This window comes from Uloborus diversus, chromosome 5 (genome assembly GCF_026930045.1).
Source record: "Uloborus diversus isolate 005 chromosome 5, Udiv.v.3.1, whole genome shotgun sequence".
Lineage (NCBI taxonomy): Eukaryota > Metazoa > Arthropoda > Arachnida > Araneae > Uloboridae > Uloborus > Uloborus diversus.
Window position 1 is genome coordinate 24,473,230 of NC_072735.1, and position 23,860 is coordinate 24,497,089.

At 34.9% G+C, this 23,860-nt stretch overlaps 1 protein-coding gene across 1 annotated transcript in view; it reads right to left on the reverse strand.

Annotated features, from left to right (window-relative positions):
• Positions 1-545: 545 nt before the first annotated feature.
• LOC129222441 (glycerophosphocholine cholinephosphodiesterase ENPP6-like) overlaps positions 546-23,860 on the reverse strand; it is a 36,409-nt gene continuing 13,094 nt past the window's right edge. Inside the window, exons 2-8 of the mRNA XM_054856955.1 lie at positions 18,300-18,487; positions 13,982-14,135; positions 10,834-10,943; positions 8,972-9,133; positions 6,462-6,599; positions 4,069-4,183; positions 546-988 (exon numbers count right to left, since the gene is read on the reverse strand). Of these exons, the coding sequence (XP_054712930.1) occupies positions 675-988; positions 4,069-4,183; positions 6,462-6,599; positions 8,972-9,133; positions 10,834-10,943; positions 13,982-14,135; positions 18,300-18,487 (1,181 nt within the window). The 3' untranslated portion in view covers positions 546-674. The remainder of the gene's footprint in view (positions 989-4,068; positions 4,184-6,461; positions 6,600-8,971; positions 9,134-10,833; positions 10,944-13,981; positions 14,136-18,299; positions 18,488-23,860) is intronic.

Here is a 23,860-nt window from a genome sequence, read left to right on the forward strand (position 1 = left end):
GCTTAGAATCAAATTTGTAGATGGAGAAATAGGACCAGAATTGCAGCAAATAGAAGGATACTGATATACATGAAATACGCCGCCAGCTCAGTCAATTCCAGTCGAGGACTGCAGTTTCATGCTTATTAGCATTCATCAGCCCGGCATAGGAGTGACTGAGCTGGAGGTGGAAAACCTCTTAAGGAAGCCAAGAGTGCCAAACAAACTGGTAGCTAATACAGAATTAGCACTGGCCAAACGGGTGATCGAAGCAATGGTTCTGTCAATGCTAATTCTGTATTAGCTACCAGTTTGTTTGGCACTCTTGCCTTCCTTAAGAGGTTTTCCACCTCCAGCTCAGTCACTCCTATGCCGGGCTGATGAGTGCTAATAAGCACGAAACTGAAGTCCGGCTGAAATTGACTGAGCTGGCGGTGTATTTCATGTATTTCTGCCTTAGCCCTGGCTATAAGGCGGTAACTTACTGAAGATACTGATACGTTTAAAATAATGAAAAACATAAAAATAATGGAAAATAAGTTAATCACGAACATTGTTTGCTATGTATTTAATAAGACAGTGGATTCATTTCATAATTTCGCTAACGATTGAACATGATAGGAATAAAAACAATATTACTTCATGAGATGACATGAATCACAACGTTTCGTCAAAATTGTTACTTTAAAACCATTTTATCTTCTGTCCACCACATACCGATGAATACAGACCCAGACGAGACAGACACAAATTATCAGCGAAAATTGTGAAGTCAGTATTTGACCAGAAGATGGTAATGGGGTACTAGGTGTTTGATCAGGTGGTAGTGATGCAGAATCCAAATCACTGAGTTCCAAATGAGGCGAAATCAACTGTTCCGGAATCATCATTCCATTGGTGTTCCTTCTTGTCCCATTGTTGGGCAAAGGGTGGATGCCCAGTAGGTCGCACAAAACGTTGTAGAAATCGACAATGTTTAAAGGTGGCGTTGTGTAATTTTTCCGGATACCTTGAAGAAAGAAAAGATATCGTCATTAAAATCTTTACTAAAAAAAAATAATAAAGCTGAAAGTCTCTCTGTATGGATGTCCGGAAGATGTCTGGAGGATGTCTGAATCTCTGTGACGCGCATAGCGCCTAGACCGTTCGGCCGATTTTCATGAAATTTGGCACAAAGTTCGTTTCTAGCATGGGAGTGTGCACCTCGAAGTGATTTTTCGAAAATTCGATGTGATTCTTTTTCTATTCTAATTTTAAGAACAAAAATATCATAAGATGAACGAGTAAATTACGAAATTATCATAACGTGGAACCGTAACATGAGTACAAGCCAATTGGCGAGAAAATTCATCATACATTATTTGCAAATATACCGGCGAACCAAAAGACCTTTTAATTTTTCTATTACGGGCGAAGTCGTACGGGTACCACTAGTATTACAATAAAACATCAATCCACTACATGCTATACCGACAGCTCGATTATGACCATTGATAAGGGATAAAATGGAGGGAGTGAGGACTTTCATTTGTGAAGCCAAGACCCCAAGTTACATGATAGATTTTAAAGCAAAGCATTGGAAGAAAGCTGGTTACTTTTGCTTGTTTTTCTCAAAACGTGTCAACCGTTCGTCGTTGCTGAGTCACGTGACTTGGGATCTTTGGGTCAGTTTTTGCTTAGCCAATGTTTGGGCTTGCTCCCATCATTTGCTAGTTCCTGTTCTAAGGTTATGACATCTAGAGACAGCTGTGTCGTCCTTGTTACGGACTCGTAAGTCTGGAATAGTCAATGACCGAGCTGGAGGCAGATGTCGTCTCATTGAAGCTGAGAAAGCCGACAAACTGGTAGCTAAAATAAATTTAGCACACAAACCGGATCAATGGTGCAACTCGTCAATTGATGGCCAGGCTGGGATATTAAGCAGTAAGTTACTGCCGTAAAGCAGGGCCTAAGGAAGAACTACATGCAATTTGTTGACTATTCTAGACTAATGAGTCCATAACAAGGACGAAACAGCAGTCTCTGGATGTCATAACCGAGCTGGTGGTATATTGCATGTAGTTCTGCCTTAGCCCTAGCTTAAGGGTGGTGACTTGCTGCTTAAAATAAATCCACTGTCTTTTAACAAAAAAAAAGAAGAAAAGGATTTATTACTGTCAAAAACCATCAGCTTAAATAAGTATACCTAATTTATTGAACCCATAATTTTGCCTGAGCATTTTCTCTTTTGCAGTATATAAGTTAATATTTAAATTTAAAAATCAATTTAATTCAATTCATCAAAGGGAATTTGTTTTTAAACTCGATAACAAATAAAACATGAGTTATTGCTTTTACTTACTTTTTTAGAGGCAATGTAAAGGTGTATACTTCAAGTTTCTATTTTATTGAACTTTTGAGAAATTTGACCATCAATGAGGCATATTGACTGTCTTATTAATGAAGGAAGATTTTTGAAAAAGTGAAGGGGATAGTTTCCAAAATTTTAAAAGTATTTTTTTCTGAAAGAGCATGCTTAAAAATATAGGATCTGACCATTTTTTAAATAATTTGTTCAAGTTAATCATTTTTAAAAAATTACTTAAATCGGTGCGCTTTCATTGTTTACGTTTCTGTCGTGTGGCATCACAAATGATGAAATGCCATTCACTGTTGCCATTCAGTAGAGCAAAATATTTAATTATCATCTTTACTCACGTGTATTGGAAACGATATGGTTGATAGCAAGCATAGAGCGTAATGTCTAAATCGCTTCTCGATTATCATAACGTGGAAACGTGGTAGAAAGATGCGCCAAATTGCATCATTTGTGACGTCATAAAGACCACGCCTTGTTTTTAAAATCGGACATTTAAAAAAATTAATTAAAAAATAACTGTCGGGAAAATGAAAGTATTTTCTGGGTCCATGTTTTTTTTTTTTTTTTTTTTTTTTTTTTTTTTTTTTTTTTAACTCGTTCTATCAATTTCAGTGACTAAAAGTAGTACTTTTGACTGAAGGAAACAGCCCCCATTCAGACCATGCTTTATTCTAAGCATGATTGAAACTTAAGTTGGAAAGTTTTGTTTGGTTTAAACTTAACTATTTTTTTAAGGGGGGAGGGGGCAGGTTTTGGGCTTTGTGCTTCGATGCTAAATGCTTTTAGCAATTTTATATATGCTATGATAAAAATATACACTTTTTCGATTAAGAGACCACGATAAAATGTTCGATGTTTACTACAATAGCATTGAATATTGCAGTCAATCGTCCAGAGACCGTAAAATGTAGTAACCGGGATCAAAATAACGCATTAAATTGGTTTGGTACATTAAAAATGCATTATAATTAAGCAGGATATTCTTTTAACCGATTTTCTAATAAGCGGACTCAATTGCATTTTCTTTTTTCTTGACGTCAAGGCTTTTTCGCTTCGAAATAAAAATCTTTCATTTTCAAACTACTTTTGTTATTATTTTATTTTATTTTATTTATTTATTTATTTATTTATTTATTTTTTGCTGAGAATTGTTTGGCGTGCTACTGCATTCGCTGGAATAAAAATGATATTCGTCATGTCAACCATTAAATCTATTTTTACGCCAGTCATTGCATGAGTTTTAAAAATCTCATTTAAAACTTTTTTCATCAATGCAACATTAAACTAGCGGTACCCGCACGGCTTTGAAAATTAAAAGGTCATTTGGACCGCCTGAATATTTACAAATAATGGATGATGAATTTCTTGCTAATTTGCTATGTTAAATGGATCGCTCATGTTACGGTTCCACGTTATGATAATTTGGTAATTTACTCGGCTACGTATGATAATTTGCTTCATAAAATGTTCTTAAAATTGGAATAGAAAAAGAACAAAATCGAATTTTCGAAAAACCGCTTCGAGGTGCACACTGCAATGCTACAAACTAATTTTGTGCCGAGTTTTATGAAAATCGGCCGAACGGTCTAGGCGCTATGCGCGTCACAGCGTCACAAAGATCCTGACAGAGAGAGACCCTGACAGAGATATTCAGACAGAGAGAGATCCAGGCGAAGAGACTTTCAGCTTTATTATTAGTAAAGAAGAATAAAACAAAATGGACAACTGACCAGGACCGAATGCGTAAAAAATGCTTCTCATGTCTGTTACTTTGTAGGGATCATAGCCATGGCTTCCAAGAGTTGGAAGTGATCCTCCTGGAATGCTTTTAACTGGAATGTCCAACTGAAAGAATAAAATATTAAATGCATTGTAATTATGAACAGCTGGCATTAAAGTCATTTGTTGTTGATACGCTAGGTCGGTGAAAAGCATCAAAGCATCAAAGTCCCCAATTAAAACATCGATGATAGAAATACTCCAGCCAGAAAATATGATTATTTCATAAAAACAATGTCAGTATAGTACATCTGCTGAAAATTCAATATTTCAAGACGCACTGTTAGAAACCATTTATTAAGTAGTGATTATTATTTTTTTTTAATGTAAAAAAAGCTTGTCATAGATGGTAATTAATAGTTTGGTCTTCTTCGGAACATTTTGGCCTTACAAAGAACGGAGCCATAAGGAAATTATGGGTTAGTTTTTTTTGAGCAATCACGATTGCTAGTTGTTTTCATTTGACCGTCCTTGATGTCCGGTTTCTTTTTCAACCCCACCGTCCTCTGCAGGCGCGACTCCTGGTCCTGAGCACACTGTCCCCCGGTAGCTGCTGTTCCTGGTCGGTGGCGTCCTTGTGTCCCAGACACACACACTCATACACATACACACTCATACACATACGCACTCATACACATACACACTCATACACATACACACTCATACACATACACACTCATACACATACACATTCATACACATACACACTCATACACACTTGCACACATACACACACGTTCCTTTATACACATACACACACGCCAACGTGCATACACACAGGTCTACGCGCACACACAAGCCTACACATACGTTCCTTTACACACATACACACACGCCAACGTGCATACACACAGGTCTACGCACACACACAAGCCTACACGTACACAACTATACACACGTAACCACCCAAGAGGAGGGGAAGGCTTGTAGGGACAGGAACCGTTTCTAGAAACAAGTGAGTGGGGTAGTAAGCAATGAGTAGGATCTTGTCGCAACTCGTGACTGCGAAAAGCATAATTTGAATTCAAAATTTCAGAATTCAAATTAATTTTGAAAATTTGAAAGTTTTTTTTTTCTATATATAATTTCATTCTAAAACGCATTGGAAACTTATTTATTATCGATATAATACTCATTACTGTAATTTTTAAATAATTTCCATTAATATATTCTTAGTTACACGATGGTGTTGAAGAATTTTTGTTAGGTTTTTTCAAGATTATAATATGTTTAGCATTTAATGTTTTGTTTAATTAAATGAAGGAGCTGTTTATGTAGTTTTAGTAAAAGCGGATATTTTGATAATAAAAACTGTAGTTTTTTTATAAGTTGAACAACTGATTTATAATATTGGCCTTGTATGAATCCCTGTTCTTTTTGCGAGGCCGTTTAACAAAAAGTTAAGTTTGATAAGTAGTTATTATATCTAGAATTTAAAAAAAATAACTTATATGACACACAATAAAACAAAGTGTCACTTAATGATTTGTTTCTATCATTTATGCAGTAATTGAACTCATAAAAACTGTTTATTCACAGTGGCCTTCCATGGTTCACCCACCTTAAATACCGTTTTTAAAAATATATCTTGACTCGCTGTCCAAAAATTTCTTCGCTGCACGCTATCTGGAAGGACTTTACACATACACGGTTTCTGATAATTTAATAATAATACCCATCTTCTTACTTCCTTTTACAAAAATGGAAGTATTAGCGAAAAAAATTCATTCAAAAATCGGCCATAATTTCCATTTTGCTCATCCCTGAATGAATGTTGGTGTTTTTTTTTCAACCCGACCACACGTGGATTAGTACCTAAGAACGTACAGTCCCCCGAAATATCCATTTTGACAATCCCCGAGTTAATTACAACGAGTTTTCTCGTGACGTCCGTATGTACGTATGTGCATATGTATGTCGCATAACTCAAGAACGGAATGTCCTAGAAATTTGAAATTTGGTACTTAGACTCCTAGTGGGGTCTAGTTGCGCACCTCCCTTTTTGGTTGCTTTCGGGTGTTTCTAAAGGGGTCTTTTGGACCTTTTTGGGGAGAAATCATTGTTAATTTCGATGCAAACTCAAGTGGTGTTATAATTTGACGGAGACTTGGCGATATATCGCCCGTCTTTTGGTCGCCAACTTGGCGACTAATTTGGTGATTTTTTTTAAAATCTGGTTTTGATTTAGCCACTGTTGGTGATATTTAGAGAGTTAACTATTGAATCACATTAAAATTGCCAATAATGGGGAAATAACATTAAACTGGTGTAAAAGGAAGTCATATGATACACACATCAGCTCGTTTTCATTTAGCTTAAAACTAAAAGACTGAAATTCTCTTACCCCCTGTATGTAATAGCCTTCGTCTGCTACAAGCATAATTGGCAAAGTATGCCGATTATTCTTAATGTGATAGTGCACAGGTATTTCTTCTTTGAGGAACACGTTCAATCCTGGAATTCCTTTTAGGGCTTTATACACCTAGATAATACATATTTTTAAAACCTTTAAGAGTGAATCACAAAAATTTAATTTTAAAGCAAGTGAATGAAATTTATATGCAAACAAATATTTTTAAATAATATTTTAATGATACAAAACCTTTGACTTCTCTTGGAAATACAGCTCACTTGAAGATGTGAGAAAGCTTTCACTGGTCATACATAATCTTCAGCGTTGTTTTTTCACTTTTTATTACATAATTCTTGAGTTCTCTCTCCACAGTATTTATCGCGCTCTTTTCCTTTTTTATTTTTTATTCTTAAAACTTAATTAATGAATTAGTTTATATATTGAGCAATTAAGAGCATACATTTCACGGTTACTTTTTTCTTTATTCGATTCTTCCTTCTAAAATTTGGCATGATACTCCAGTTTCACCCCAAACCCCTGATTAAAATAAAATACCTGGAAAATGTTAATTAAAAGTTTAAAATATCCTTTGGCACAGAAAATAGTATTCAAAATTTGAAAACTATTTTTTGACCTTAAAGTTTTTTAAAGACTTAATAAGACAACGTAAATTTCTTGAGTTGGGGATTTTTTAATTGCTAATAAGCTTACCTCATTTAAATTTGAAAACAAATTACCTCTTTTTTGAAATTTTTCGTTACATATTTTAAATAATATTTCAGAAAAATATGTTAGAGTACTGTTTCTAACGTTTAGTTATACAGTGATGGCCAAATTATTAGACTGAAGAGTTTTTTTTTTTTTTTTTGTACTTTATTTATACTAAAATACTACTTATTTTACTGTTAAAGTACAGTAACTGTACACTGGTTATTACGTTATTTTAGCATAATTTAATGTTTGCAGGTGGCAGCTCTGTCTGCTTTCTTTAAGTTATTAGTTTATCTACCTACTAGGAACATAACCTCAATCAGCTTAAACAGTTCATTAGTTCTTTTTATTAGTGTGTTCTGTTATATTTAAAGTTAGTTTTAGGTAATTAGTGAGTATGTGCATGTGAGTATATATAACAGTGAGTATAAACAATTTTTTACCTCCTTTTTTAAAAAGTTAAGAAATGGTGTAAACCTTGAGAAAAGTATGCCAAAAAGACTTAAAATGCTCATCAAGAACAAGGGAATGCATACTAAATATTTGATAATTATTTCACTGTTCGTTATTGTGTCTATAGTCATGTATTTAATTAAGAATTTGGTTTTAAAATAGTCTTAGTCTAATAATTTAGCCAGCACTGTAGGTACTTCAAATTTGTAACATTGATCGAAATGTCAAATTGTTCCTAATAATTCCCACAAAAGTTTAATCTTTTTAAAAAGCGGTGTATGAGAGAGATAAAAATAATAATCGTTTAAAGTAAAAAATTTCATTTATTTTCACGTCGATTTTCATAAGGCGAGTTTAATGTCACTGCAGCATTCTGTGCAGAAAAGGATGGTTTTTAGCAAGAACATTGTTTTGAAAAACGGAGGGCTCGTTCTTATCAATTTCAGAACTATACTTTATTTATAGCACCTACTAAAAAGTATTTCTTGCAAAACTTTGGCTTTGAACATGTAGGTAACTTTTTTTTTCTATCTCTTTCTTTTATTAAATAATTAATTAATTAATTTTTTATTAACTATGAATATCAAAAACATCATAGTAGCCAATTTTGGATAAATTATACTTTGCACAATTTGCAATAAATAGGGAAGTTTTCGATTTTTCAATTATATTTTTATATGATAGAGTAACATGTATGAACATCATAGGTGAAAAAAATTTTGCGATACGATAAGTAGTTTTTTTTAATTAAATTTTAAGGTTCAAGCAATTGTGACGTCAAATGGCACAGGAAGTGACGTCATGCGCTCTTCCGCCGCGGGAGAAGCCGAAGGACGTGCAGTTGACTTCGAAGACGAAACGTAAGGCTTTCCTCCTCGCATTTAACTCCTCGCGTTTCTGGAACATTTAACCTCTCATCCTCTCGGAAATATTCGAATACCATCATTGATGTTACTTGAAGAAGATTATTAGATTGTGCTTTAACGAATCCGGCCTCCATAGTGTGTTCAAAAAGATTATTGAATTTCTAAAAAATAAAAATATCAGCGCGCTCAAAATGTCCGTAGCGAAAACAAGGGATTTTCGGCGGAAGGCTTCCCATTAGTGCCCTGTGACGTAAGCTCGTGACGTTTCAGAAGAGCGCACTTTTGTGCGTGGATTTTTAAAAATTCATTAAAAATCAATCATGGTGTTTTAAAATTCGGGGATGGTGAATTTTTTTAGTTTTGAGGGTCATTTAACAATATCCAATAATCAAAATATGAACATTTAATAGGTTGCAACTTTCCTATTATGGAAATTTTTATAAACCAGTTGCTAGATATTCGTGCACTTACCTTGTCCGTCTTCCCTTTATTAGGTAGAAGCATACTAGTCGCTCCAAAATAAATCATATATTCAATGTCGGAAACGTCCATTAAACCTGATAAATTAATCAGATGTACTGATGAGTCTTCGGTCAGGGTCATCCCATGATCAGATACGACAACGATATTTACCTAGAATAAGACAGCCACGTGACTACCTAAAAAGATTCCTAGAATGCATGAAAAACACAAATCTTTTGAATGAACAAGATGGAAAACACACTACTGTTCGATATTTTAACGCGAAACCCTACTCGAATTTGCGCATGCGTCAGGTCTCTTCTGATTTTATCAAAACAGGGATGATAGCAAAAAGGAAGTAACGAGCAAGCAAAAACTGAATGCATCGAGAAAAGTGCGCTTTCTTAAACCATCACCCCTTTTTCAATTGAAACCGTTCGCAGCTGCTAGTCGCGGAGTTCGAGAACAGACAATAACTTTTATTTGTTTCTTGATAATTTTGGAAGACAAGAAATCCACTTGAAGCCACTAAGTCTACTTCCGTCATAGCACAACATATTACGGCAAAGTTACAGTAAAGATCTGCGAGCCACAGTGTTTAACAGTCAAAAAGTAACAAAATTGTGACGCCTCACAAAAGTGACCAAATTTTGGAGAAAAAGAATCCGCTTCGAGGTTTCCGACTCCCAGGGAACGATTGAATTTTGTATCAAATATCGAGGCTGTTAATGCTATGGGGTATCTTGAGCATCGGGCGGAAAAAGCAAACAAACAGATAAACAAACATTGTCTGATATAAAGTCAAAAAGTGACAGAAATGCGACGCCTCACAAAAGTCATGCAGGTACAATTTGTGACAAGTGTCCTGTGACTTCACTGTTTGTAAATTGTAGGAGCCTGTTGATGAATTTACAGTGGTGATTTGTGACCGTCACGTGACGATGATCCTTATGTTATGTCACACAACTTCATATTTGTTTCACATTTTAGCAGACCTGAAATTATTGAGTTTTTTTCTGGGGGGAGGGGGAGCTAATGAAACGTACTCAGGGTAAATTTTATCGGAAACAACAAAAAACACACCCATTTATAAGTAAGAACATAAGTTTTTCAATGCCGGGAGGGGGAGGGCAATGGGGTAGTTTCCAAAATTTTAAAAGTATTTTTTCTGAAAGAGCATGCTTAAAAACATAGGATCTGACCATCTTTTAAATAATTTGTTTAATGTTTTTAAAAAATTACTTAAATCGTGAGCTTTTATTATTTACATTTCTTGGCGATGACATCACAAATGATGAAATGCCATTCAGTTTTGCCATTCACAGAGCTAAATATTTAATTCGCATCTTTACTCACGTGTATTGGCAACGATATGGTTGATAGCAAGCGTAGAGTGCAATTTTAATTCGCTGCTTGATTATCATAACGTGGAAACGTAGTAGAAAGATGTGGTAAAGTGCACCATTTGTGACGTCATAAAGACCACGCCTTGTTTGAAAAATCGGACATTTTAAAAAATTAATTAAAAAAAAACTGTTGGGAAAATGAAAGTATTTTCTGGGTCCATGTTATTATTATTATTATTATTTATTTATTTATTTATTTATTTTTTTTTTTTTTTTTGCTCATTCTATCCATTTCAATGACTAAAAGTAGTACTTTTGACTGAAAGAAACCACCCCATTGACATATTTGACACTCGAAACGATAGGCCAGCTTTTTACTCACTGCTATTAGGGTTCTGAAACTCCTTACTTTATGCATTGCTAAATAGGTCCTTACCAATCGTAAAACATATCTATCCAATATCATTTTCAATTTATGCAATTAACAAGTGTGTTCGCATATTAACGAAATTTTTAAGGACTTACCTCATCTTGGAGTCCTCTCTCATCAAGTTCCTTTAAAAACATGTCCAAAAGAAAATCAATTTCATGTAAAGCTCTCTTTCTTTCGATCGAATCGGGACCAAATTGATGGCCTAAACTTATGGGAAATTGAAATGACTATTAGAGAATTCCTTTGCTTTCATATATCATTAACCTTGATTTCAATTTGAAAAAAAAAAAAAAAAAAAGAAAAGAAAAGAAACACCGACAGGATTTGGAAAAACAAAAAGGTCGATTGATGAAGAACGACATTAAGGTATCCTGCCGTGTGCAGGTAAACGGCAGTATCTGCAGAAATGAGTTTTCGAGACATTTGAAGAAACGTGTGTCAATAGGTAAATGTTGGAATTAGATATATTTTAAGCGCCTTTTTTTCAGCGGAAACTAAATAAGCGAGCTTGTAAAATAAATATAACGTACAATAGATCAGTACTTCTCAACCTTTTTTACTTAACGGCATACCTGTTAGTTGACTCAATCTTTGCAGCACACTGAACTAAATTCCATATGTAAATATGGATAGTGCTTGTCATTTACTTGTCAAATCAAGGATGAGAAAAAACCAGCCCTTCCATATGGATGTAACAATTAATCTTTTAAATATTAGAAATCTTTTAAATATTTCAGTTTCTTTAGAAATTAATTTAATGTTCATCATGCGCTTCTTATTCAACTTTATGGTGGGAAGAGCTTTAGGAAGTTTTTAAATCTAGGATCTAGGCACGTTTGTTGTTCTTGAAAAGTACAATGCTAAGAATCTCATTTCAATTATATGTTCTTTAAAATGGTAATAGTAACAGATCGTGAACAGCGTGATCAGAGACTTTTAGGTACTCTTTTTACAAACAGCCAATTTGCGTTCTAAGGCACTTCGCTGCACCCTAGTTTCAAGGAGCAGTCACTCCTGACGTCTATATAAATTTTTCTCATGCCTACAAAGAAAGTTCCTGGATGATGTTTTCTTTTTCTACAACTCTGAAAATACTGAGGCACACCGCGGTTGAAAAACACTGCAATAGATGACAAAAATGCAAAAAAATGAAAAATTTGCAGTCACTGCCCTTTACCTGCACACGGCAATATTGCTCTGTGAATGAATCAAAGAAGCTTCAAATTAAAAATAATAATAATAATATTTTCACCCCGTTCTCTAAATTTTGACATTAGAGTAGACAAAAAATCTTCAGCATATAAAATAGTAGCATATTAATTTAAATTTTGTTCTTTTAACAATACTCTATAAAAGCTACGGCACAAGTTTCAGAACTAGAGGCTACCGTCCCCTGCTCGTTGCCGTTCACTAATCCCCTGGATCTGCAAGCAGAGTGAGAGATCTCTAATCACAGATTCGATCTTGCCTCCCTCCCCTTCACTACATACTAGCTACTTCATTGTTAATCTATCAGATTCAGGTTCAATAAAACTCATACTAGTAATAATATATTCTATTTAATATACTTCAATTAGCACTGTCAACCTTGCCAGAATGAAGTGAAAATTTCCCAAAACTTGGTGATTATGCCAAAATCTCAAGTATGAGACTTACAAAAATTCATATTTTTTACGGTTTTCTAGAAAAATTAGAGCCACACAATAATCATCGCACAAAAGGCATGCTCCAGCTGTCATATTCCGATAAAAAGTAAAACACTCATCCATTTAGGGGACCAGTAACAAACTGAGAAAACAACAAAAAAGGTTTTTGACACTCCTGATCGTAAATACCTTCGAATAAGCCATAAATTGCAGAATTAATTTAATTTACTACTATGTAAAATTTACTTTTACATTCTCGCGAAAGTATCACTCATATTCACGAAGATAAGCATTTCTTTCAAAAGTACAAATTTTACTTGAAGGTTTTTGGCTCATAACACACAGAGTTTTCCATCACCCCTCACCAAATTTCGGAATATTTAATAATATACAAGAGAACTGCAACACAAAAATTTTAAATTAAACTACTGAAAATTTGGTGAAATAGGAACGTTCAAACTTAAGCAATTAAGTTTTCACTACGCATGCGCGAAGGATAGCAATTTATAAGCTTTATAATTTAAAACCCAAGTAGATCTCACAACTCATAATAAAATTCCAGTTCAATATCTTTATAATTTTGAAAGATATAAGATAATTTATTATTATTATTATTTTATGTTGCACTTTTGCTGCACATTATCAAAATTGACATTCTTCTGTATATAGGGTATAATTTTACAGTTGCACAACTGAGTATGAAGGTTTTTAAAATATTCACTTACACAAAAAAATTGTAAAAAAAATAATGTACTTTTTGTAAGACTTGAGGAACGGCATTGACATAAATAATAAGTTTAAAACAAATAAAAATTGATGAATAATAGAGTAAAAACATTGCTGAAATCATTCCATAAGACATTTTCTTCTTAATAAACACCACTTTTAATGCGAACATTATGCAATTACGTTTTGTTGAGAAACTTGACTGTTACAAACAAAAAAAACGGTATCACGAGAATGCTAAGTTGCAACTGTTGTTGAAATGTGTATGATTAATCTCAACGAATAGAGAACGTTTCCACATGATGTCATGTCCATCCACTTCTTTGAGATTCAAGCCCGACCCTAATCAGTATAACTGACAATTTCGATTTATGACCGTCTCTGCCGTTTGTTCTTTACGAATTTCCAAATGAAATATATTACTCAATTTTCTGAAGTTTTCCTAGTCAGAGTTTGGTATGGCAAACGTGAAAGACAAAATTGGTAATCGTAATTGAGATGAAGATAATGTATGTTTGAAGATACTCGATTCGTTTCAATAGCTAAAAGATGTAAAACTGAATAATTATGCGTATTTTTTTTCTCACCTTGAGAATCAAAGGGATCATAATCAACTATCGCAAATTGTATTTCGTCTCTTACTAAAATTGTCCAATTATATTCGTTTCAATGGCAAAATAAGTTTAAGGTGTAAAACGGTATGATTATGCGCATTTTTTTTTTTTTTTAAATCACTTTTAGAGTCGATGGGTTCATAAACTATAGCAAATTTTGTTTCGTCTCTACTGAAATTGTTCAAATATATTTGTTTCAATGGCTAAATTAATTTAAGATGTAAAACTATATAATTATGCAGGCTTTTTCTCACCTTTAGAATCTACGGGTTCATAATAAACTATCGCAAATTGTATTTCGTCTCTACTGAAATTGTCCAGAACTTTTAGAAGAGCTTCTTTAGTTTGCTCACTCTCTACATATTCATATTTTTGGCAAAATGTCGGTTTGTGCCCCCGTATCTCTACCTGCAAAAAAAAAAAAAAAAAAAACTTTTTTACATGTAACTACAGCAAAAGTTTAACAAGTAATATTAAAAAAATAAATGGATAATGAATTCAATTCGTACTAAATTAACATCATTTTAAGGAAATCATGGAAAACTTTATTTGGCACCTTTTTCGTACTGTGCCCTATAAACAACAGTAGCTTCCACCATAGGACGGCGACCCTCCGTAACATGTATATTGCTTGAAAATTTTAAGATACGTTTTAATTAAAGCATTGTTCAACATAGTTAAGTAAATGAACGGTTTAAAAAAAAAAAAACATGTTTTGCAAATTCGCACACACGTACAGGAAAGGCTCCTGATAAATATACTAAAAGGGTGGTAGGGGTAGTAGGGGGGAGCTCGCAGCGCCACCTAGGATTTTCGGTGTTGTCTTACATCTCAAAAGCTATTTACTTGCGAACAAAATTGTTATTTGATGAATTAAAGAGCGTAAAATTATCTTTAACAAGCTTTTTTTCATTTTTTTATTTTAGCTATAATAGTTTATGAGGTATTAAATGTCAAAGTTTGAATTTTTTGAAAAACTGAACATTTTTTCGCTCTTTTCTATTTTTGGAGCCTCCTCAGTGATTGATTTGATGTGATTCATTTCTCTTTTCAGTCTGAAGTAGTATAGGTCATTATGGTGATTTGATTTCTTGAAACTGGAAAGCAGGTGAGGGTACTTTAAGTCCCCGGTGGTAGGGAAGGAGCTCGCACGATCATCTTGAAATTAAAGTGCGTGTTTCCAGTTTTTGTCTTATATCTCATATTTACTTGAAAATAAAATTGTAATTCGATGAATTAAAGAAAGTAAAATTATCTTTAAAAAGCTTTTTTTTTACTTTTATTGTATCTATAATATTTGGCGAGAAATTAGATTTCAAAGTTAGTGAATTTTCGGAAAACTGACCATTTTTTTCGCTCTCCTCTATTTTTGGAGCCTCTCGAGGATTTATTTGGTGTGATTATTTCCTCTTTTTGATCTGAAGTAGTGCAGGTTATTAGGAGGATTTTATTTCTTCAAAATTAGAGGGCAGGTGGGGAAGGGAGGAGGCGAGTAATGCAGAAAGACAAAAATATGTGCAGGTGTTCTTTTCATTTTTTTTTCCTAACACCATAGTCCAGCAAACAAAGACCCAAAATGAGAATAAAAAATAAACGTTTAGTTATAAAAATTAGTACACATGTACAAAAAAGTTTCCTAACGCACATATTAAAAGTTCCCGGTGGTAGAGGGTTTCTGAGGGGAGCTCATGCCACTATCTTGGAATTCCGTTTTTTCGATTTATCCTGGATTCCGTTTCTTCAGCTTTCGTCTTATATCCCACAATCTTTTCCCTTGAGAGCAAAATTATCAATTGTTAAATTAAAGAGCCCAAAATTACCTTTAAAATGTGTTTTTGTTATAACTGTAATAGCTGCAGAGACAATGTGCTTCCAAATTCGTGAGATTTTGAAATCTACTTTTTTCCCTTTTTTCATTTTCGGGACTCAAGGAAAGACATATTAATTTAAGGGCATCTTCTTCCTCAGATTGTTAATGTTGTGTTATTCGATGATAACCGTTAAAGTCAGTGTTTTTTTAGATCCCGGCAGTTTATGTAAGCAATGCTACAGTTTACACTTAATTTTCTGCCAGTCACATTTTGTGATACATACTTTCGTTATGACCGAAATATCCGGAATTAAGAATCTGAGGAAGAAGGTGCCCTTTTTGCATGTTTGTATTTTTTAGCATTAATTTTATAATGTATCCTTACCGCATAAGGGTACACATTCATTTCTTACATGCGTAGAGGTCTTTTTGGATCTCAGTTGACATAAATGACATAACAGAGTCCATTTATTTAAAAACAAATGATTAATATGTCTTTCGCAGAGTCTCGAAAATGAAAAAAGGGAAAAAAGTAGATAGTTTTCAAAGTCCCACGAATTTGGAAACACATTGTCTCTGCAGTTATTACAGTTATAACAAAAAACACATTTTTGAAGGTATTTTGGGCTCTTCAATTTAACAATTGATTATTTAGCTCTCAAGAGCAAAGATTGTGAGATATAAGACGAAAGCTGAAAAAACGGAATCCAAGATAAATCGAAAAAACGGAATTCCAAGATAGTGGCACGAGCTCCCCTCAGAAATCCTCTACCACCGGGGACTTTTAGTATGTGCGTTAGGAGACCTTTTTGTACATGTGTACCAATTTTTGTTTATAACTAAACGTTTATTTTTTACCCTCATTTTGGGTCTTTCATTTTGGTTCGTTTACTAGACTAACAATCAACTCTCAATCGAAGGTTTACTACATTTTAGCACGAAATTTATTCAAATCAATTTTAATTCATGTTCTAATTACCTTGGAACATTAGAATAAATTTTATCTAGTGCCAAAAAATTAGGGGGTTCGTGAGAAATTTAATTCTAGTTTGTGCCAGAGTTTTCTCGTCCTCTATATTACAGGTTTTATGCAAAAGTGTTGATTAAAGTTGGAATAAACAAATAATTAATGGTTAATTAATTAATTTGATTAACTAATATTACATTGTCATCGGGTCTGAAATCGCATACCAAATTTCAAAAGAATCCAATTACAGGAAGAGGGTGAAAATTGAGTTGCATGTTTTGAACAAGATACATAAATGTAAGGAGAGTGAAAACCATGTGATTTTTGTTTTCTGCAGAGTATTTTAAAGGATAATGTGTTTACATATCCCCCACTACAAATCTAACCTGCCTATTTTGAGGAACCGAAAAAATGAATTACTGCAGTAATTGCCTCCATGACTGCCTACATGCTACAACCATTGAGATTGAGAAGGATGAAAGGTAAAGAGAGGAAAGCTTTCAAATCTTGAAGCGATCATCTCAAGTCATGTGATATATTATAAAGTACAGTTTTGGAAGAAAGCAGGTTTTGTTTGTCCATTTCACGTAAATCGTGCTTTACATTCGTCGTAGTTGAACCACGTGACTTTGGATCTTTGCCTCAGCGTTTCGTAAGGCAATGATTGGACTTTCTCCTTCCAGCTGCTAATTTCTACTCAATGGCTATAATGTGGTTGCAGAAGTTTCAGCCCAAGTGGGATATTGCTCAGACTAAAGAAGGGCACAAAGAACATCTTTAAAATGAGTTATGCAAAAATAAAAAAAAATCGTTTTGTACCATTTATTTCTCCCAGAAATATACACGTTTGAAATCCTATCATTGTTTTTGAATCACCCTGTATTTTTCCTGCAATAAACAATAATATTTTAGAGGGAATTCCATTTACTTTTCTTGTTAACGCAAAATGAATGAATTGGCATACCTTATGGCTCTTTAGATTTTTTAATCAATCCTCATTTATCGTAATTTCAATTCCACATAATATTACATGCAATATATATCTACATCTCAGTTTTCGCACTCGGAGATTGCAGTTTTGTCCTTGTTATGGACTCATCAGTCAGGGATAGTGAATAAGGAGAACAGATCTCATCTCGTTGAAGCTGAGAGTGCTAACAAACTGGTAGATAAAGTAAACTTATCTCACCAGTCAGCGAGTGTCTGCAGCATGGTTGCGGATCGATTCGTGAATTGAAGGTAAAATTTGGGTATTGAGCAGTAAGTTGCCGCCCTTAAGACAAGGCTAAAGCAAAACCACATGCAATAATTAAAATTTTCCGGTTTTGATTAGGATTTTATCACATTTTTAAACGTCAAGATGTCCGATTCACGAAATTAGTTTTGTGAGCCGCAAGCGAAGCTCGCCATTAAGCGTAATTCAAACAGCGTCCGCACATCACGTTCGCCACGTAAAGCGGACAGAGTAACGTTTTCCGAAAAGGGAGAAGCATTCATACTTTGCAAACGCGAAAAAGGCACATGTCAGTCTCTCACCCAATCGAGAGAGCGCGCTCATATCGTGGAGACCAATGAAATACGATGCCCAATTTTACGGACGTCAGTGCCGTCAGATATCTGGCTTCTCGTTCCGTCGACGGGTCCCGTACAATACGGCTTGCTGTCATGGCAACCCCGGCCGAAAACTGGTTTTAGGGAGAAAAGTATACGTCGGTGCCGGATGTGCGGACGCAGTGTGAATGTGTCAGTGTTGCAACCCTTGACCAGCTTAACGTTTAGTTGAGAAATATCTTACTTCACACCCATCCCACCAATAGACAGCGGTCCGGAGTCCATTCTTTTCAGCAGTGACCCAAATGGGCTCGGCACCATTCCACCAATGAGGGACAATGGCTGTTTCACTGGGGGCCGACAGAAAGAAATCATTATACAGGGAGTCGTACATCATGTTCTGCACAAAACCATGACTCTCCGCATATAAACCTGGAAATAAACATCACATTCAGTTACTATAGAAGAATTGAAATCATGGTCAGCCAGTTTTCGGGTAATCTGTGCAGTCTGAAAGTCACTTGATGTCCGGTTTTCGTTAATTCTCCTTGCGTTAAAAAAAAACTTTCAAAAGTATTTCTAAACGAGCTGATGTGTGCATCACATGACTTCCTTTTACTACAATTTTATGTCATTTCCTCATTACTGGCAATTTTAATGTGATTCAATAGTTAACTCTCTAAATATCACCAACAATGACCAAATTGAAACCAGATTTTTAAAAAAAACGACAAATTTGTCGCCAAGTTGGCGACAAAAACTGGTGACTGGTGATATATCGCCAAGTGTCAGGCAAATTATAACACCACTTGAGTTTACATCGAAATCAACAATGATTTCCCCCCAAAAAAAGGGGAAAAGACCCCCTAACACCTGAATGCAACCAAAACGGGAGGGGCACAACTAGACCTCACTAGGAGTCTACGTACCAAATTTCAACTTTCTAGGACATACCGTTCTTGAGTTATGTGACATACATACGTACATACGCACATCCGCACATACATACGTACGTAACTTCAGACGTCACGAGAAAACTCGTTGTAATTAACTCGGGAATCGTCACAATGGATATTTCGCGTGTCTATTAGGATTGGGCAATAACAGAATTTTAATACCACGATATACCGCTTTCCAAATATCGATATTTTCGATATACCGATATATTCTTGGGGGGGGGGGGGTGCAAAGGATCGAAAAACAACAAAAAACATTTCCAAATATAATAAATACAATTATTTCTCTAATTCAAAACTTTCCTGGAGGGGGGGTGGAGGACGTGGTATAGCTCAATGCATGACAAAAGTGCTTCGCAACGAAAAAGTTTTGAATATTCAATTCAATATTTTGTTTAGATCTCAATTTGAGCAGCCTCAATAATTTGAATGTACTTTGAACTATATTTCGTATTGACGTCTTAAATAGTTTCTTTTCGTCATTAAATAGCTCTTACTTTAAGACTTTTTACTTCTTAGTTGAATGCAGATATAAATTTTGGAAACTATCACACCATACACCCATTAAGCCCACAGAACTATGAAATATACTTTTGGTTTATGTGTTACTAGCTGCATTACCTGACGTTGCACGGTCTACCTCGAAAATAAAAGTTTCGTCTAGTGACACATGTTTAACAATCAGGTTTACAAAAGAAGGGGGAAAAAATAGCACAAACATTTCCCGTCAATTTGTAGAAAGCACAAATTTATTACTCAAAATTTAAATTAAGACATTATTGGATTTTTTCGAAATCATTCTGGATTTTCTGGCACAACCCCTCAAGGTGGTCCCTATACACTTCATTTTGATGAGAAAAACTTATGTGAATTCCTGAGCATCAAAGGACCGCTGCGCCATGTTTCGAAAAAAATCCGACGAAAACTGGATTTGCATAAGAAAAACCCCTTGTGTGGTGTATTCGCACCATCCTCCGGTTCTTCATACGTAGACAAAAACCCCTATGACAATTCCTGACCATCAAGGAACCGCTGTGCCAAATTTGGCAAAGATCCGACGAAAACTGGATTTGCATAAGGAAAACCTCCGTGGGGTGTTTTCGCACCCCACTCCCTCCCTCATAGGTAGGCGAAAAACTCCTTTTGAAAATTCCTAGGAATCAAAGAACCGCTGTGCCAAATTTGGCAAAGATCCGACGAAAATTGTGGATTCGTAAAGGAAACCCCGGGTGGGAGAGGGAGGGGGGCTCCGATTGCGAACGAAAACTACCCGATGTGAATTCCTGAGCATCAAAGAACCTCTGTGCCATGTTTGGAGAAAATCCGAGGAAAAGATCCGTCGAAAACTGTGGATCTCGTAAAAGGAAACCCACGGTGGGAGGGGGCGTGGGGTGGTTCCGATTGCGAACGAAAACTACCCTATGTGAAATCTTGAGCGTCAAAGAACCTCTCTGCCATGTTTGGAGAAAATCGGACGCAAATTGTGAACTTGCATTAATAAAATTGCCATTTGGTTAAATATAATTTATAACATATATGAAACTATTCAGTAAATTACCGCCCATTAGCCAGAGCTAAAGCAGAAATACGTGAAACACACCGCCAGCTCAGTCATTTCCAGCCGATGACTGCAGTTTCGTGCTTGTTAGCACTCATCAGCCCGGCATAGGAAAGTGACTGAGCTGGAGGTGAAAAATCTTTTAAGGAAGGCAAGAGTGCCAAACAAACTCGTAGCTAATATAGAATTAGCAGACCAGACGAGTGACCGCAGCAATGGTTCGGTTCAACTCGAAGATTGAACGCGAGGCAAGGTATATTCAGTAAATTACCGCCCATTAGCCAGGGCTAAAGCAGAAATACGTGAAATACACCGCCAGCTCAGTCATTTCCAGCCGAGGACTGCAGTTTCGTGCAGTTTCGTTTCCTATGCCGGGCTGATGAGTGCTAATAAGCACGAAACTGCAGTCCTCGGCTGGAAATGACTGAGCTGGCGGTGTATTTCACGTATTTCTGCTTTAGCCCTGGTTAATGGGCGGTAATTTACTGAATATACCTTGCCTCGCGTTCAATCTTCGAGTTGAACCGAACCATTGCTTCGGTCACTCGTCTGGTCTGCTAATTCTATATTATCTACCAGTTTGTTTCGCACTCTTGGCTTCCTTAAGAGGTTTTCCATCTCCAGCTCAGTCACTTTCCTATGCCGGGCTGATGAGTGCTAATAAGCACGAAACTGCAGTCCTCGGCTAAAAATGACTGAGTTGGCGGTGTATTTCACGTATTTCTGCTTTAGCCCTGGTTAATTACTGAATAATAATTACTGAATATACCTGGGCGGTAATTTACTGAATATACCTTGCCTCGCGTTCAATCTTCGAGTTGAACCGAACCATTGCTTCGGTCACTCGTCTGGTCTGCTAATTCTATATTAGCTACGAGTTTGTTTGGCACTCTTGCCTTCCTTAAAAGATTTTTCACCTCCAGCTCAGTCACTTTCCTATGCCGGGCTGATGAGTGCTAACAAGCATGAAACTGCAGTCCTCGGCTGGAAATGACTGAGCTGGCTGTGTATTTCACCTATATGAAACTATTGTTTCTCTAATTGTTTTCTAACGCACATTTTTTAACGTTGATTTTAAAATTGCAATTAATTTTCCTTCAGCAGATACAATCCAAAATGCATATTGTTAGGTAAATCAATTTTCTCATCAGTGTCATTATTTCACAAGCAATTTAACATAAAAACGAACACGAAAGTTTCTTCACTTTTTTAATTCCGGTATTTGACGACGACTCTTATAAACTAAACTTAAAAAATATCAAGCAATAGAGCTGCAATGAATCATTACGGCTTCAAATTCGTTAATGCGTAGAACTTATACAGAAATCCTATTTTCGCGCATCCTTCCAAAATAGGCTTCATCTCGCCGAAAATGCGTAGAACTTATATAAAATCTCTATTTTCGCGCATCCATCCAAAATATGCTTAATCGCCGTAAATGCGTAGAACTTACTTAAAATCCATAGTTTCGCGCATCGCTCGGAGCTGCCGGCAATAGCGAGAATGTATCAGCGTTTCAAGAGTTACGTTTTGCCTTTCAACTTCGTTCAGATGAGTTGCACTCCATTTAGTGAGATAAATATGCCATAAAAGTAATCTCATTAGGATTTTTTCGTTTTTCATTTTTTAAAAATGAAAATATTTTTCAGTATTGTTCAGTATTTTTCTTAAACCTTTTATTTAGTGCAATAGCAATGGGTTTATGTGTAATTTGAACTATGAATCGTGTTCTATACCTCAATAGATTACTTTTTAATAGTTGCATTAGGATGCTTTAATAACCAATACATATTCATTTTTCAGACCCTACGAGTGGCTATGTCAGCTTTGTCAGAAATTAGGGGCGCGTTCCTTGGAAGGGCCTCGTTCTGAGTCGTAGTAGTATAAGTTTTGAAAACTTTATTGGGGGAGGGGATTCGGAGACCTAACTGACAAGGAGTCCACCTTGACCTTCGACCTCGTTGTTAATTTTTTCATTTTATTATAATTAAAAATTAAATATTAAATAACTGTTTGAAGAAAGCAGATAATTTCTTGAAATTTCAAATACTTACCCATCTTACCGAACTAAGATTTTGTTTTTTTGAGTCAGTATTTTAATTCCTCAGTAATTGAGTCCCGTATTTTCTTTTCAAGCGATATATCGTGAGGATAGAAATTTAAATATCGTTATCGCGGTAGTAGATACATACCGATATATGACGATATATCGGTATATCGCTCAGGCCTACTATATACATATATTATTGATTTTTCGTTATAACATTTATTCCTTCATTTCATAATTATTCACACTGAATTTTCATAATTTCTGAACTTTTTGCATAAAATTATGAAAAATGGCAACAAGTATTTTAAAAATCTTTTTTTTAGAAATTTATGACGCCGTTATTCTGGTATCACGTTTCAAAAAATGGCGAATATCGGTATTGCGTTTTCTGTCCGGTGTTGCAATCACTATTTACGACCAATGTTATTGCGCAATTAAGATACAAATGTTAATATTTTTTGAGTTGAGATAAAATTCATTTCCGGCCATTGTTTTTGTTCAATGAAAAAAAAAACATTGCTACTGGATAAAATGCGATGCGCAAATGTGATACACTAAATAAAAAAATAGAAATGAAAAAAAAGCTATTGTGGATAAAAATGGTTAGCAGCGTAAATATTGTGAAAAATCAAAAAAATATATGATTGATTATAAAATAAACATATTTATAAAAATAGAGTTGACAATATTTTTTCAAAACTTACATCTAAATAACCTAAAATCCATCTAATACAGAAACAATCATTGGCAAAAGAAACAGATAATAATAATAATAATAATAATCGACCCGTGCGAAACTCCACACTGTGCTTCGTATCGTTTCATATAGCATTCCACTGTTTAAAAATTTCAAAGAAAAAACATTTTGAAGAAATATCGAAGAAAGTAAACGGATTAAAGTAAACGGAATAAAAAATTATTAAATAAAAACAAAAAACCCGACTGCGTAAAAACCAAAAAAAAAAACTAAAAAGAAAAATGTATAAGCCCAGTCGTTTAGAATGTTATTAAGTACTACTGAATAACTACAGTGGCTCCCAAAAGTCTTCGTACACCTGCGACTTTCAACGAAATAGGCCCCAATCCATTGGTTAGAATTAATATTTCGAAATAGGTATTTAATTATAAGATCTATGATTAATTTTTAACAAAACTACATGAAAAGTTTTCAAAAAATATTAAAACTTTATTTTTAAAAAATCAAAAACCAAAAAAAGCCGGAAATTCTATGTCACAAAAGT